This window comes from Barbus barbus (genome assembly GCF_936440315.1).
Source record: "Barbus barbus genome assembly, chromosome: 4".
NCBI classification, from domain to species: Eukaryota; Metazoa; Chordata; class Actinopteri; order Cypriniformes; family Cyprinidae; genus Barbus; species Barbus barbus.
This window is the reverse complement of record NC_136732.1, coordinates 36,882,606-36,900,301: the sequence shown is the minus strand read 5'-3', so window position 1 is coordinate 36,900,301 and position 17,696 is coordinate 36,882,606. Positions and strand designations below refer to the sequence as shown.

The window sequence follows — 17,696 nt, the reverse complement described above, 5'->3', positions numbered from 1 at the left end:
TAAATAGGCAATAAACAGTTCTTCTTATAATTTTTATCTTGTTCACTGCTTAAATTATTGCAGGGAAGCAAATATATAGCATTTTAAATATAGATATATGTTAAATAAACAGTTTTTTTTTTACCCTTCACAATGACTGTAAATTTTCATGTTCTTATTTTTTTCTTCCAGTATAATGTCTATACCGAAATCTTTCGAAATATATAAATATAAATAAACCCATGAAAAATATTTTAAATATTTAAATATTTATTTTTTTTGTCAACATTGGTCAAGTGACAAATACACGTGTCCACACATTTAGAAAGACATTTAGACATCCATTGTATACAATAAACAGGTAAAATAAACATTCCTTCATATTAATAATAATAGCACATTCCCGGATAAACAGTGGACAATAAAAGTTCGCATATTGTAAACATTTTAGTGTAATCTAAATGAGTTATTCTCTAATAAATGTGTTTATAAATAGCATAAGCCCAGAGCCGTTAATAAAGCTTCACATCTGGAAATTCATTGATTCATTTTACCATATCGACTTCAATGGAAAATGAAAATTGCAAAATAAAATCTATAATATTAGCGTTTAAATAAATAATGGACAGCATTTATTTGATGGCATGCACTGTATTAAATGTTCTTGTCATTCTTCTGAAGTGGTCCATGACGACCAGAATGTCGTGGCGCACAGTTTCCCACGCGCAGCAGCTAAAATTCTGTCGGAAAGAAAAGTCACACAGTTAATCAATGTACATTTAAATTATGAAGGTATGAGCACATTCTAAACTTTTTATTTTTTTCGGTATGGTTTGCTGAGTTTTTCACCTGCTGTGTGAGAAACTGATCGAGCTTCTTGAAGTCCTCGACCAACGTCTCAAGTTCAGAGCTCATCACCGGGACCTAGATATTAACGATAACGATTAACGTCCAAAACTGTAAATAATGAAAGTGAATTCTGACTCAGCCCACGCAACTTCTGACTTACGAAATGTGATTCAGCTTGTCTTAGCTTGTTGAGGTGTTCCATTAGATCTTGGAATGCATTGTGATTCCAGTGGCAGTGGGTTCTATTCTTCTTGAAGAGCGCAAAGGTAGAATTATATGATATCCTCAGTGCTTGAGATATTTCTTCTTTCTGTCCACAAGAGAAAAAAGATCAAACATCCATTGTCAAACAAACATTGCTCAATATTTCCGGAGATCAAGCTCACTGCAGAGTGACTGAATGACACACTTGAGCAAATCAACTTATTTGTAATCACTTGAAAGCATGCAGTTACATTTGAGTGAGGCTGCAATTAAAACTCCGCAGGAAGATATAGATCTGCAGGATGCAACATTTCTGTGTCCTGTATTTTTATATTGTTGCCTACCTTTTTGGGAAGACTCGTGAACCGATCAGACATCGCTTTTTCCACCTCAACCGGACATGCTTTATGGCCCTTAGAGAGAGAGAGAGAGAGAGAGAGAGAGAGAGAGAAAACGTTGACCTTTTTTAGCCATTAAATACACACAGGCTATATTGCGGCCACGCTGTTGTCAATATTAAACCATTAAGTTTAATGAACAGTGAACAATATCTTTTTCATAAGGTAACACTTTCAACTAGGAACTACCATTATGAGCCTATATATTAATCCTTATATTTAGGATATACTAATACATTGTTAACATTTAAACATTCAAGTTGTTTTATGAATTAACATTAATAAAATGAACAACGAACAGCAGTATATTTATCATTTACAATGAACCTAGATTAATTATTCATGCATGTCAAATTGTTTGCCAGTTCGTGATACCTTGCGTTATATTATTAATCCAGCAACTTTCCTCTAATAAATCTAGGCTGTAGTAAATATTTATTAATAGATTCAATTTCCATAGCACACAGTTGTTGAGATAGATAGATAGATAGATAGATAGATAGATAGATAGATAGATAGATAGATAGATAGATAGATAGATAGATAGATAGATAGATAGATAGATAGATAGATAGATAGATAGATAGATAGATTAGATAGATTAGATAAATTAAAATGAGTCTCACCAGTTCACGCAGAAATCTAATTGTTCGAAAGATTTCTCTTCTCTCTTTCTGAATAAAGGACTCTGCAAATATGGACGGAGACATGACAATCCACAACAAATACAAAACAGTTCTCATTGTGGTTTTGTATTGACAGCTAGAGAGCAGAGCTATTCAAACGATATGACTACTAGGATATGGATACTATCTTATGGCAAAGGCTCTGGCTATATAATGTTCTCCAAAGAAGGGGGGGGGGGCATACTATTAATTTGCATTTCCTTCAGCAGGTGACAGCGCGGGAAGCCCAGAGGTATTACCATGTGGAAGTTTCAGAAGGAGAAAATGAAAGAATCACGTGCTTCTCTTTGTCCTGGTGGGCGTTCTTCTTCTCACCGTGAAAACACAGAGAGAGAGAGTCAGACTGGGACTTTCATCCACTATCACTGTGTAGACGCAATGACATCATAAGAAGTGTGATGTCAATACGAGACAAATGAATATAATTATTATTTTTAATAGCCTATCAAGACGTTATCTGTAGCCTTTTGTTCTGTCTTTCTGTTTGCGTTATATAGCCTATTCGCCAAAAAAAATTAAATAAAACACGATTTAAAAACAGCTGTAAGATCTTGTTTAGGGTGATATCATCAAACCGTTTGTGTAAGGTGACGACACAACTACTGGAGCGGGTGGTAATTCCTCATTGTTACAGGGCACTGTTTACATGCAGAGCATTTCACTTTCAGTTTCCACAATGAGCAGCATGCGCTCTCCAGCAGAATTCCTTCAGCATTCCCACATGAGCAGCGTATTATGACGCAGCGTATTATGATTATAGTAATAGTAGCTACACCTAGGCTAAATGCGAGAAGAAATACTGTCTACATAAAAAATAAAATAATAATTGATTAAATACCAGTGAAAAAGGAAAATGTAAGCAAACTGTTTTTCAGTTCAGAGGACAATTAGTTAATTACCTGCATCTTTCGTTGTCCTCTCTGGAAATTCATATTAAAATCCCAGTCAAAGTTTCTTATGCTACATTTAGAAAAAATTAAAACTACCATTCATCTTGAAGGGCCAAAACATTGTTGCGCTTTCCAATAATATTCATAACACATAATAATAAATAATGCATGAAGAAATGTTGACCTTAATAGGATACGCTATTAAATGGTGTTAAATATTGCAACACTGAAACTAATAATGAATTAAAAAAAAAAAAATTCTAATATTATAGTATAATGTTTTATATTCCAGATAATTGTGACACACACACACACACATATATATATATATATATATATTGTCATGGTGAACACACAAGGAGGACACAAGAACACCCAGCCGAGGACGTAACCTCAAATAATAGTCTTTACTGAACATCAAGGCACGGCAAGACTAGGCTTACAGACAAGAAACACCGGGAGTAACGAGTAGACCAGACGAAATCTAACAGAATAGACAGGACTAATATACACAGGTAAATCATAGATAACGAGACAAACACAGCTGGACAAGGATTAACTAATGATCACATAGGACGAGGACAGGAAACAAACCAAATATGGACACAAGAGGCAGGAACACGACACACACGACAGAGGACTGACATATATATATATATATATATATATATATATATATATATATATATTATAGTATAGTGTAATAATATAATATATAGTATCTTTACAAACGCTAAAAGAAGATAATTAGTTTTCTGATACTTTAAATACCAATATTCTTCCCCTCCCCCTCCTTTCAGTCTTTATTGTGAGGTGAGGAGAGTCAAGATGTAAAATGGTATGTTTGAAATAAAACATTTTTAATTAACATAACATAACGTAACAGGATGGCTTTTCCAAACTTTATGAATAAATTGTCCTATTTTATTTATTTATTTATTTGTTATTTGGCAAATGCAGTTTCGCGCCGTTTCTTCCCGCTCATTTCATTTGAAGTTACCCCTGCGCGGGAACAGGATGCGTTTTCTCTGAGAGTCTGACAGAAATCGACGGTAAGTGTGTGTACATATAACTATTTTAATAGCTAGAACAAAATGGTTATTTATTGTTGTTTTTTCTAACTGGTGAAACATAATCTAATTTTAAATGATTTTATCTGCCCAAATGAGGTGTAGAGCAGTTTCTTCATTCTTCATGCTTCATTCGCTGATGTTCGAGGCTTTGGGAAGACTGTCCGTTATTTTTGAATCTCTCCAAAAGGCTAACGGTAAGTGAATTCATGGAATCATTCTAAATATCATATTTACTGAAATATAATTATAATATTTATTCGTTCTTTGTTTGTGTGGTCATGAGTAGTTAAATGGTAAAATCAACCTTAATCCAGTGAGGTAACGTTAGACTAGTCTGTTAGTTAAATGGTCATTTTAAATGTTCTTATCTGCCCAAACGACGTGAGGTAATAATTACATTTTAAAACAAAAATGTAATTATTAATAGTGCACAAACTGTGTTTACCCTACAGAATACAAACATGCAAACATATTATAATTTATTGGTATTTAAAGTTTATTTCAACTGTTGAAAAGTAGAGGGATACCACTTGCCACCGCAATTGAAGAATGACGAAACTGTTCTTTTTGAGCCCAAAAGTTCAGACAAGACGGACTTTACTGCACAGTCTTATCACTAATGAGGACATAAAATGTTATTTGAGAATAAAGTGTTTAAAAATCTTACCTGTTTATGGTCTTAAATCCAAACTTCATAAATTTCAAACTTCTTAAAAACACTTAAACTTAAATTCATTACACTGTAATAATAATCGTTGTGGCAACTATTGCTGAAGACAAACACTTACTGCAGGCCTACTATTAATAGCCTACTGAAGTCCTCTGGTTTCATTTACAGTGGATAACTGAGGAGCAAGATGAATGAAACTAAAGTGAGCAGCAGTGTGACTGATGATAGGGTAAAGAAGCTCAGGCCTTAAATACCCAGATGTTTATCCTGCATTGCTAATGATGACTGTTGTTATCAGGGATTATCCTGTAATCTGATTGCCTGAGAGGTCTTTCCAGCAATGAAATAGCCACAAAATAGACATGTGTTAGAAATATGTTGTTGTGTGGGGAAGTCGTGGCCTAATGGTTAGAGAGTCGGACTCGTAATCCAAAGGTTGCGGGTTCGAGTCTCGGGCCGGCAGGGATTTTAGGTGGGGGGAGTGAATGTACAGCGCTCTCTCCACCCTCAATACCACGACTGAGGTGCCCTTGAGCAAGGCACTGAACCTCCAACTGCTCCCCGGGCGCCGCAGCATAAATGGCTGCCCACTGCTCCGGGTGTGTGTTCACGGTGTGTGTGTGTTCACTGCTGTGTGTGTGCACGTTGGATGGGTTAAATGCAGAGCACGAATTCCGAGTATGGGTCACCATACTTGGCAGTATGTCCCTTCACTTCACTTCACTTCACTTCACTTGTGTCACGAAATGTAGTTTTAAGAGTTTTTGCTACATTGTTATGCCATTGGAATTGCCTTTTTATTCATATCTCGACAGCTTGAATTTAAAGTTCAAAAATTTTAATTCAGTCATCCTTTTACTACAGTGCTAATTTCGTTCCAATGTGTGATTTTATTTCTTCTTTGGAAAATAAAAGATGTTTCAGATGTTGTATTGACAGAAACAGAGACATTTCCACCCCAAATATCTTCCTGGTGTCTCACAGAAGAAATGTTATGCCCCAGATATGACTTTGGCGCCCCCCTTCGAGAAGAGCCTCTTTGTGATATCCATTATAGTGAAGCATTTGCATTACAGAAATATCTGTTCATAAGAATTTAAAAAGGTTACACTTTATTCTAACGTGTCATTGTTACACGTTGCATGTACTAACTATTATAATAACAACAAATTATGAATAATTACATGCAAGTAACCCTAAGCCAAACCCTAACCATAAGTAAATTAATATTACTCGAATCAGTACTTAAATGAATAATTACACCATAACAAGGACACCTTAAAATAAAGCATAACCCAAAAAAAAAAAAAACTTCTTTACTTTTCACAAAGAACATGTTCAAAACCATAGACGAAGTAAATAGGCTTCAAGGAATTGTAAACTCTATTGGGGTGTGGAAGTCCAAAGTATTTGGTAAACAATGGTAAAAACCTCAAGCAGTTTCAATAAATAATTTTTATTTGAAAGTACAAAACATTTTATGACAATTAGAGCAAATAAATAACTATAAATAATATTAAATATGAAAACAATAAATATACTGGGATATAAAAATTGTGCACAAAGATATATAAATCGATTTAAACATACTTTAAACAAATATGAAACATACCAAACATGCATGTGCATCACAACATGCTGGCTGACTGACAATCAACACATATGATCATTTTTTCATTTAGTTTGCAAAATATCTGAGTATAGTTTAGGCAAAGAGGCTTATTCTCACCTAAACCAAAAGAAAAGCTTTCACAGATATTTGTAAGAAATGTAATTAACTTTTTTGACCTGATAACTTCAAGTTTTCATAGGAAACACATAAGGTAAACTCTGTATTAAAGCACTACCCATTGGTCAGTGTAAGCGACTTCTAGGCTACATTCATTGCAATTAAATACAAACATGTGAATACACAAATACATTTATAACATTCTTTTTTTTCCAGTATTTGTTTGTAAGGCAGTTTTTGTAACTTTTTTTTTCTTTCTATGGAATGTGTCACAAGTCAGATATTTTTCTGTCATTATTGTCTCTTAAACTCTTAGCAGAAACTTTATTTAGCTTTGTTTGCGATGATGTCCATCCTCTGAAGGTGGCTTCTCACAGCTCTCCGGATTTGTTCCCATGCTTGAGCACTATATTTCTTAAAACACAAGAGGAACATCTATCACTGACTTTGCATTTTATATGCAAGAAAATAATTCCCTTTACTCTTTACAAAGTAACATTAACATCGCAGAAGTGCAAATACAACATGCCTCTTAAGGCACTAAGAAAAATTAAGCTGATTACAGAAATCAGTCAACAAATTAAAGGGCATAAAAGCACATACAAACAATGTAACAAGCTGTGATATTATATTATGCAATCAAACTTACTTCTTTCTTTAAAATCTTCTTCAAATCCCTGAAGTGCCTATTTATCCTGATCTCGTAAGACTCCTTTTGCAACGGCTTTTGGTATTGGGCCACCTGATAAAATGTAAACAAAATATAAACAATGAGAAGAAATAACATGAATGACAAAATAACAAAAGGTAATTTTTGCATTTCATATAACACATTTATTGAATTGCTCTTATTAAGTTAGGCTTTTGATCTGAACATCAACATGATTAATGTCTTAACAGTTTTGAGGTTATAAGTTTGAGTGGAATCATTCAATCTAAATTCATGGTCTATTACTATTAAGACAATCCCTTTGATGATAATACAGGATTATGTGTAATTCATAGAATGGAATTCTGAAATCAGTTTATCAGAATAAGCACAAATACTTTCAGACAGGACTTACACATTCTTTAAGCTCAGATGACTGCCTGTGCAGGTCTTTTAGGAAATATTCCACTGTCTTTGGGTTCCATTTCACTGAATTCATGTGCTCTGAGGCATCCATGAGCTTGATGATATGATCTACGGTCAAGACGAGAAACTTCACCTGGTCCTCCACCTGTAAGGAGACATAATGCTGTGTTTAGGTAACTGGCCCCACACAAAGACCGTTGTGCTGTATACAAGTTCTATAAGATTTTCACATAATGAAATTCTGATCTCATTTTTGCCTATTTATTTTGATAGCATAAGTTTTATTTATGGAATTAAATGTTTGATCACAGAGAAAAGTTTACAAACCTCAGCTTTGTCCATCAAGTTGTACAGGGGTCCCGGAAAATCCACCCTGATATTCTGAGGATATTGTCCACCCTATAAAACAGAGTAATTTGTAACTTCTGATATGTTCCTCCTTGGTATTTAGCTGTTCATCCATCTGCACCAAAACTTTCTTAAGACTTTTTACAAAAATGTTAAAAATATCAATGTACAAAAAATGAAATCTTGACTTAGATAATTTTTATCAAACGGATTGATAACATTGATTAGTTCACTACACTTTGTCAATCAACCACGTTGAATTAATTACTAATAAAGAAAACTCTGAGAATTATTGTGAATAAATGGCTAAAGCAAAGATGTTGTAACATAATGATGGACACTTTTACAGTTTTTTTAGCGCTGAACGAATCAGAGTAAACGTGAAAGCATCCCTCAATAGGTAAAACACGTTTATTACGATATATTCCAAATAGTCGTGGATCATTCTGTAGTCTAAGGTTGAATTAACAACTAGACATTACAAAAACAATAAATCTGTTGTATAGCCTAAATATATAGGCAAATCGAGAGTCTTAAGGACCTTGCAGAAAATGGTTGTGGCTGTATTGCGCAGAAGTCTAATGTCTTCTGATGAACATTTACAAATAATTAATGAAGCTTTAAAAGTGTAGGCTACTTACTATTTCCCTAAGCAGACTCAGAGATTCGGCGCTCACCGTCCCATACCGGCCGAGCCATCTGCAAGCGGAGCACTGGCTCTGCAGAGTTACAAATATCACAAAGATATACGTCCACATTTGAGTTTGTTTCATCTTTGTATACGTGCTGTAGCTTTCTACTGTGTGGCTCGAGAGAATGTTGCAGGGACATGGTGGAGTATGCTGGATTTTATTCGGAAGTATGGAAAGGGAAAACGCAGCAGGTCGGTGCTCTCCGGCTTACTTTCACTTTCTAGTTGTGTTCAGGCGAATAGACTTCTATACAAAATATATCATCTGGTCTACTATTAATAATAAATATACTTTTAAAAGCAATATATGTTGTACTTAGAAAAGAAGTGAAAAGAATATATTAGTTATAGTTTACTCTTTAATCGTCTTTAGTTGAGCCTACTACACACCAGCGCAAAACGCACACAACATGACATGTAATACACAAATAAATGTTATTAGCGTCTTCAATATAAGTTAAAGCAATCCCACGCCTCAAAATAATTACCTGATTCCAAAGTATTTCAAGCTCGCTGATGTTTCTAAACAAGAAGGGGGTTATATCTGTGGGTTGCGCGTCCAGAAGAACACTTTCTGTTTGAGACGTAATGCCTTTACGCAGCGTGCTGACGCAACCTCGTAAAATAGCTCTCACTGGATTTCACCGCAGCTTTCTCATGGTGCAGAGAAATGCAATTTCTCATCATTTGTCACTACACAAGAAAAATTAGCTGCATTGACCATCAGTTTATCAAAATAATGCAGGTGCATCTCAATGAATTAGAATGTCGTGGAAAAAGTTCATTTATTTCAGTAATTCAACTCAAATTGTGAAACTCGTGTAATAAATAAATTCAATGCACACAGACTGAAGTAGTTTAAGTCTTTGGTTCTTTTAATTGTGATGATTTAGGCTCACATTTAACAAAAACCCACCAATTCACTATTTCAACAAATTAGAATACTTCATAAGACCAATAAAAAAACATTTTTAGTGAATTGTTGGCCTTCTGGAAAATATGTTAATTTACTGTATATGTACTCAATACTTGGTTTGGCCTCCTTTTGCATGAATTACTGCATCAATGCGGCGTGGCATGGAGACAATCAGCCTGTGGCACTGCTCAGGTGTAATGGAAGCCCAGGTTGCTTTGATAGCGGTCTTCAGGTCATCTGCATTGTTGGGTCTGGTGTCTCTCATCTTCCTCTTGACAATACCCCATAGATTCTTTATGGGGTTTGGGTCAAGCGAGTTTGCTGGCCAATCAAGCACAGTAACACCATGGTCATTGAACCAGCTTTTGGCACTTTTGGCAGTGTGGGCAGGTGCCAAGTCCTGCTGGAAAATGAAATCAGCATCTCCATAAAGCTTGTCAGCAGAAGGAAGCATGAAGTGCTCTAAAATTTCCTGGTAGATGGCTGGGTTGACTGTGGACTTCAGAAAACACAGTGGACCAACACCAGCAGATGACATGGCAGCCCAAATCATCACTGACTGTGAACGTCACACTGGACTTCAAGCAACATGGATTCTGTGCCTCTCCAATCTTCCTCCAGACTCTGGGACCTTGATTTCCAAATGAAATGCAAAATTTACTTTCATCTAAAAAGAGGACTTTGGACCACTGAGCAACAGTCCAGTTATTTTTCTCCGTAGCCCAGGTAAGATGCTTCTGACGTTGTCTCTGGTTCAGAAGTGGCTTGGTAGCCCTTTTCCTGAAGACGTCTGAGCGTGGTGACTCTTGATGCACTGACTCCAGCTTCAGTCCACTCCTTGTGAATCTCTCCCAAGTGTATGAATCAGCTTTGCTTGACGGTATTCTCAAGCTTGCGGTCATTCCTGTTGTTTGTGCACCTTTTCCTACCCAATTTCTTCCTTCCAGTCAACTTTGCATTTAATATGCTTTGATACAGCACTCTGTAAACAGCCACCCCTTTCAGTAATGACCCTCTGCGACTTACCCTCTTTGTGGAGGGCGTCAATGTTCGTCTTCTGGATCATTGCCAAGTCAGCAGTCTTCCCCATTATTGTGGTTTCAAAGAACAAGAGATACCCGGAATTTATACTGTAGCGATGGTCATTAATTGAAACTCAAATGTAAATATTCTAATAATTTGAGATACTGATTTTTGACTTTCATGAGCTGTAAGCTCTAATCATCAAAATTAAAACAAAAAAAACTTTTGAAATGTTTTACTTTACATGCAATGAATCTAAAATATATGAAAGTTTCACTTCTTGAAATAACTTACAAGAAAAAAATGAACTTTTTCATGACATTCTAATTTATTGAGATGCACCTATATTTACTTCCAGCATATCTTTTTACAAATATTTTTGGATAGGCGGCTACACTTTATTTTAAGGTGTTATTGTTACAGTGTAATTATACATTTAAGTACTGAGTAATATTAATTAACTACATGTAGCCTACTTACTATATGGTCAGGGTTAGGATTAGGGTTTGGTTTAGGGTTACTTGCATGCATTTATGCATAATCTATTGTTATTATGATAGTAAGTACATCTAACATTTGTATCAAGTACACTGTAAAAAAAAAAAAAAAGTTGAGCCAATTTAAAATTTTAGGGCAACCAGCTTCAGCAGATTTTTTAATTTTCTCAACTTGTTTTAAATTTATTCAACAAAAAGTTGAGAGTCTCCTACAAAAATTAGTCGAGAGAACTAAAAAATCTGCTGAAGCTTGTTGCCTTCAAATTTTAAGTTGGCTCAACTTTTTTTATTTATTTATTCTTTTTTTTTTTTTTTTTTTTTGTACAGTGTACTCCTTAAAATAGTGTTACCATGTCTTTTGTCACAAAATAATTGTCATTATTATTGTTGTTGTTGTGGTTAAAATATTTAGCCTAGTAGCATTTTCTTAGAAAATAATATATTATTAAAAATGAATCCAGGTTATGCTATTTATAGATAGTGTTTTGGAACAGGGGTAGCTATAGCTAATTTAAATAAATAGAAAATAATGAGAATAAAAATAAATAAATTAACCAACTAATGACCAGCTTGAATCTAAATGGCACTGATGAAATGGTATGACAATTACAAAAAAAAATAGAAAAATAAACAATTGATAAAACAATCAGTTGTTACACGTGCAAATTTAATCAAACAAATAAAGCTAAAAGTGTATATTACTTTTAAACAAGACTTCTTGCACTCACATAGATTAATACAATCTAACTTGGATCTTTAAGTTTAGTGCTTTTCGTTTCTTTTTTTAATAAAAAACATATTCTCGTCACTGTGGTTTTCTCTGGTTAGTTAATCAGTTAATGATCATCTTAAAGCACTTTTAAGATGTTGCACCTATTTGCCAAGATTAGCAGTATCTGGATAGTTTATATGAAGAGCCGCAATGAAATGAAGCAGATTAAAAGAGGTTTAATGTTTTAATCGCAGTTTGAGACACGGAACAAAAGTAACAGCGAAGAAAGTCCTTACAGCAGACAGAACTAAAGATGAAGGAATTATAGAAAGTTTTACGGGAGAAAACCTTTTCGTGGGAGTGGGCTCCGGGTTTCATTGTTCACTCATCGATACCTGTGTTTGATGTCTTTCGACCACAGCTGTCGCCTCGACCTTTTCTGTCGAATATTGTTTGAGGTCAGAGCCCAAAGAAATATAAACAATATTTGAGCAACAATAATAAATAGGCAATAAACAGTTCTTCTTATAATAGGCTACTTTATTTTTTTTATCTTGTTCACTGCTTAAATTATTGCAGGGAAGCAAATATATAGCATTTTGAATACAGATATATGTTAAATAAACTGTTTTTTTTTTACCCCTCACAATGACTGTAAATTTTCATGTTCTTATTTTTTTTCTTCCAGTATAATGTATATACCGAAATCTTTCGAAATATATAAATATAAATAAACCCACACTGAAAAATATTTTAAATATTTAAATATTTATTTTTTTTGTCAACATTGGTCAAGTGACAAATACACGTGTCCACACATTTAGAAAGACATTTAGACATCCATTGTATACAATAAACAGTTAAAATAAACATTCCTTCATATTAATAATAATAGCACATTCCCGGATAAACAGTGGACAATAAAAGTTCGCATATTGTAAACATTTTAGTGTAATCTAAATGAGTTATTCTCTAATAAATGTGTTTATAAATAGCATAAGCCCAGAGCCGTTAATAAATCTTCACATCTGGAAATTCATTGATTCATTTTACCATATCGACTTCAATGGAAAATGAAAATTGCAAAATAAAATCTATAATATTAGCGTTTAAATAAATAATGGACAGCATTTATTTGATGGCATGCACTGTATTAAATGTTCTTGTCATTCTTCTGAAGTGGTCCATGACGACCAGAATGTCGTGGCGCACAGTTTCCCACGCGCAGCAGCTAAAATTCTGTCGGAAAGAAAAGTCACACAGTTAATCAATGTACATTTAAATTATGAAGGTATGAGCACATTCTAAACTTTTTATTTTTTTTCGGTATGGTTTGCTGAGTTTTTCACCTGCTGTGTGAGAAACTGATCGAGCTTCTTGAAGTCCTCGACCAACGTGTCAAGTTCAGAGCTCATCACCGGGACCTAGATATTAACGATAACGATTAACGTCCAAAACTGTAAATAATGAAAGTGAATTCTGACTCAGTCCACGCAACTTCTGACTTACGAAATGTGATTCAGCTTGTCTTAGCTTGTTGAGGTGTTCCATTAGATCTTGGAATGCATTGTGATTCCAGTGGCAGTGGGTTCTATTCTTCTTGAAGAGCGCAAAGGTAGAATTATATGATATCCTCAGTGCTTGAGATATTTCTTCTTTCTGTCCACAAGAGAAAAAAGATCAAACATCCATTGTCAAACAAACATTGCTCAATATTTCCGGAGATCAAGCTCACTGCAGAGTGACTGAATGACACACTTGAGCAAATCAACTTATTTGTAATCACTTGAAAGCATGCAGTTACATTTGAGTGAGGCTGCAATTAAAACTCCGCAGGAAGATATAGATCTGCAGGATGCAACATTTCTGTGTCCTGTATTTTTATATTGTTGCCCACCTTTTTGGGAAGACTCGTGAACCGATTAGACATCGCTTTTTCCACCTCAACCGGACATGCTTTATGGCCCTTAGAGAGAGAGAGAGAGAGAGAGAGAGAGAAAACGTTGACCTTTTTTAGCCATTAAATACACACAGGCTATATTGCGGCCACGCTGTTGTCAATATTAAACCATTAAGTTTAATGAACAGTGAACAATATCTTTTTCATAAGGTAACACTTACAACTAGGAACTACCATTATGAGCCTATATATTAATCCTTATATTTAGGATATACTAATACATTGTTAACATTTAAACATTCAAGTTGTTTTATGAATTAACATTAATAAAATGAACAATGAACAGCAGTATATTTATCATTTACAATGAACCTAGATTAATTATTCATGCATGTCAAATTGTTTGCCAGTTCGTGATACCTTGCGTTATATTATTAATCCAGCAACTTTCCTCTAATAAATCTAGGCTGTAGTAAATATTTATTAATAGATTCAATTTCCATAGCACACTGTTGTTGAGATAGATAGATAGATAGATAGATAGATAGATAGATAGATAGATAGATAGATAGATAGAGAGTCAGACTGGGACTTTCATCCACTATCACTGTGTAGACGCAATGACATCATAAGAAGTGTGATGTCAATACGAGACAAATGAATATAATTATTATTTTTTAATAGCCTATCAAGACGTTATCTGTAGCCTTTTGTTCTGTCTTTCTGTTTGCGTTATATAGCCTATTCGCCAAAAAAATTTAAATAAAACACGATTTAAAAAGAGCTGTAAGATCTTGTTTAGGGTGATATCATCAAACCGTTTGTGTAAGGTGACGACACAACTACTGGAGCGGGTGGTAATTCCTCATTGTTACAGGGCACTGTTTACATGCAGAGCATTTCACTTTCAGTTTCCACAATGAGCAGCATGCGCTCTCCAGCAGAATTCCTTCAGCATTCCCACATGAGCAGAATATTATGACGCAATTGATTATAGTAATAGTAGCTACACCTAGGCTAAATGCGAGAAAAAATACTGTCTACATAAAAAATAAAATAATAATTGATTAAATACCAGTGAAAAACGAAAATGTAAGCAAACTGTTTTTCAGTTCAGAGGACAATTAGTTAATTACCTGCATCTTTCGTTGTCCTTTCTGGAAATTCATATTAAAATCCCAGTCAAAGTTTCTTATGCTACATTTAGAAAAAAATTAAACTACCATTCATCTTGAAGGGCCAAAACATTGTTGCTCTTTCCAATAATATTCATAACACATAATAATAAATAATGCATGAAGAAATGTTGACCTTAATAGGATACGCTATTAAATGGTGTTAAATATTGCAACACTGAAACTAAAAAATTCTAATATTATAGTATAATGTTTTATATTCCAGATAATTGTGACACACACACATATACATATATATATTGTCATGGTGAACACACAAGGAGGACACAAGAACACCCAGACGAGGACGTAACCTCAAATAATAGTCTTTACTGAACATCAAGGCAGGGCAAGACTAGGCTTACAGACAAGAAACACCGGGAGCAACGAGTAGACCAGACGAAATCTAACAGAATAGACAGGACTAATATACACAGGTAAATCATAGATAACGAGACAAACACAGCTGGACAAGGATTAACTAATGATCACATAGGACGAGGACAGGAAACAAACCAAATATGGACACAAGAGGCAGGAACACGACACACACGACAGAGGACTGACATATATATATTATAGTATAGTGTAATAATATAATATATAGTATCTTTACAAACGCTAAAAGAAGATAATTAGTTTTCTGATACTTTAAATACCAATATTCTTCCCCTCCCCCTCCTTTCAGTCTTTATTGTGAGGTGAGGAGAGTCAAGATGTAAAATGGTATTGTTACGTCCTAGGTGTCTAGGGGTTTAAAGATAACGTAACAATATTAAGGGTTTAAGAAGAGCATTTGGCCGAGCCCCTGCCACAGCATAACAACAACAAACAGATCCCTTTAACAGGTTTTATTCACAGCTCAGAAAGTATACAATATCTTCCAAACAAAGAAAGAAGTCAAATTAAAAGGGAAGCAAAACCTTCAGGAGGGGGAGGATTGCCAAAATAACAAGCAAAATCATCTCTATTCTGGGGTTAAATTCTGTCTACACCTGCAAAATAAAAGGAAACCAACAACAAAATTATACTCTCTCTCCCTATCTGAGCCTCAAACCAGGAGAAAATGGGTGCAGTCAAAAGAAAGGCGCCCGCCTCCCTACAGCTTCCAAAAGGGTCACAGTCAATCAGGGGAGTACAGCTTAAGCTGTTGGTAGCAGGGTAAAACAAAGGTTAAACAGCAAAATCGTAGGCTATATATATATATATATATATATATCTTGCTTAGCAAAAGATTGGCTAGCTTCTAGCTAACCACAGAGTTAGTCAACAATTCTTAAGATTAGAAAAGATTACAACCATACAGAACCCCAAAAAGGCTTCAACAAATAGCGCTGGGCAGGGCTGGACACAAGACACGCTCTTCTGGAGAGAAGTTCTCCTCTTCTGGGTGTTCTTCTTGGTTTTTATGCTACTGCCTTCTCAGCTGGTAAGCAGGTGCAGCTGGAAAGTGCAATCAGCTACCTGTCAGAGTGGAGAGAGTGGGAGGAGCCAGAGAAGCAGCAGGCAGAGAGAGAAACAATAACAACAAGAAAACATACCCCAATACACAGTGCAGTGAATACGTCACTGGACGTAACACCCCCACCCATAATTTACAAATAGTATCCCAAAAATATTTGTAAACTTGTGAATTAAGATTTAACTCATATTATCAGCAACCTACTTATCCAAATTATACACCCTAGACAGTGCATCAGCTACAACATTTTCTACACCTTTTCTATGTTGAATGTCGAGGTTATACTCTTGGAGTATCAAAGACCACCGCATCAACCGCTGATTCGAGTTGCACATTCTTCCCAGGAATACTAGGGGGTTGTGGTCAGTGTAGACTACCACCGGGTTACAACTACCGCCCAGGTAGACCTCAAAGTGCTGTAATGCTAACAGTAAGGCTAAGCCCTCCTTTTCAATAGTACTGTACTGTCGTTGGCACTTGGTAAATTTCTTGGAGAAGTAACTCACAGGATGTTCTACACCGGCTAAGTCTTCTTGCAGTAGTACAGCCCCTGCCCCAGAAGAACTAGCATCCACCTGCAGCTTAAAGGGCAATTCAAAATTTGGAGCAGAAAGAACAGGGGCGTGACACAACAAATCTTTAGTAGCATTGAATGCACAATTACATGCTAGACTCCATTCAAATTTTCTAGAGGTACTAAGTAGATCTGTCAGCGGGGCAACCACAGAAGAAAAGTTTACAAAACCCCCTGTAGTAACCAGCCATACCTAAAAACCGTCTCAGTTCTCTTTTGTTTGTAGGAGTGGGGAAGTGAAGTATGGCAGCAACTTTTTCTTCAATTGGCCTCACCTGCCCTTGGCCAACTTTCTTCCCGAGGTAAGTAACCACAGCCTTTCCGAACTCGCACTTGGTCAAGTTTAATGTCAACGATGCCCCAGACAGCCTACAAAAAACTTGGTTTAGACTATTCAGATGGTCTTCCCAACTAGCAGAATAAATCACCACATCATCCAAGTAAGCCTCACAATTGGGTACTCCCGACAGTACCTGTTGCATTAAGCGCTGGAAGGTCGCAGGTGCATTTCGCATCCCGAATGCCATAACAGAGTACTGCAGAAAATTGTCAGGGGTAACGAAAGCGGAGATTTCTGAGGCCCGCGGTGTGAGGGGCACCTGCCAGTATCCTTTTAGAAGATCTAACTTGGTGACGTAACGAGCAGAACCTACTCTATCAACACAGTCCTCTATTCGAGGAAGAGGGAAAGAGTCTGGCTTGGTGATACTATTCACTTTGCGGTAGTCAGTACAAAAACGATAGGTCGAGTCAGATTTGGGAACGAGCAAGCATGGGGAACTCCAGGGGCTCTGACTGGGCTCAGCAAAACCATGTTGCAACAGATATTCAACTTCTGACTTCAT

At 35.6% G+C, this 17,696-nt stretch overlaps 2 protein-coding genes across 2 annotated transcripts; both read right to left on the bottom strand.

The window, feature by feature from the left end:
• Window positions 1-236: 236 nt before the first annotated feature.
• Window positions 237-2,111, bottom strand: LOC306863074 (uncharacterized protein). Its single transcript, XM_079406238.1, has 4 exons — window positions 1,377-2,111; window positions 989-1,138; window positions 829-903; window positions 237-719 (listed from the first exon to the last, which is right to left on the bottom strand). Exons 1-4 carry the CDS (start codon window positions 1,407-1,409, stop codon window positions 612-614), a joined length of 366 nt encoding a protein of 121 aa, XP_079262364.1. The 5' UTR covers window positions 1,410-2,111; the 3' UTR covers window positions 237-611.
• A 4,075-nt stretch (window positions 2,112-6,186) lies between these two features.
• Window positions 6,187-9,189, bottom strand: LOC306863099 (interferon a3-like). The gene is made up of 6 exons (XM_079406279.1): window positions 9,081-9,189; window positions 8,543-8,620; window positions 7,881-7,952; window positions 7,543-7,698; window positions 7,128-7,220; window positions 6,187-6,892 (listed from the first exon to the last, which is right to left on the bottom strand). The coding sequence occupies exons 3-6, from the start codon at window positions 7,893-7,895 to the stop codon at window positions 6,803-6,805; spliced, it is 354 nt and encodes a 117-aa protein (XP_079262405.1). The 5' UTR covers window positions 7,896-7,952; window positions 8,543-8,620; window positions 9,081-9,189; the 3' UTR covers window positions 6,187-6,802.
• Window positions 9,190-17,696: the final 8,507 nt, after the last annotated feature.

Coding starts and splice junctions, on each gene's coding strand:
- LOC306863074 (XM_079406238.1), bottom strand. CDS start 1,409: ATGTCTGATCGGTTCACGAGTCTTCCCAAAAAG. Junction 1,139..1,376: donor TCACGAGTCTTCCCAAAAAG/GTAGGCAACAAT, acceptor TCTTGTGGACAG/AAAGAAGAAATATCTCAAGC. Junction 720..828: donor ATCAGTTTCTCACACAGCAG/GTGAAAAACTCA, acceptor TCTTTCCGACAG/AATTTTAGCTGCTGCGCGTG.
- LOC306863099 (XM_079406279.1), bottom strand. Junction 7,221..7,542: donor CATCTGAGCTTAAAGAATGT/GTAAGTCCTGTC, acceptor ACATTTTATCAG/GTGGCCCAATACCAAAAGCC. Junction 6,893..7,127: donor AGAAGATTTTAAAGAAAGAA/GTAAGTTTGATT, acceptor TTGTGTTTTAAG/AAATATAGTGCTCAAGCATG.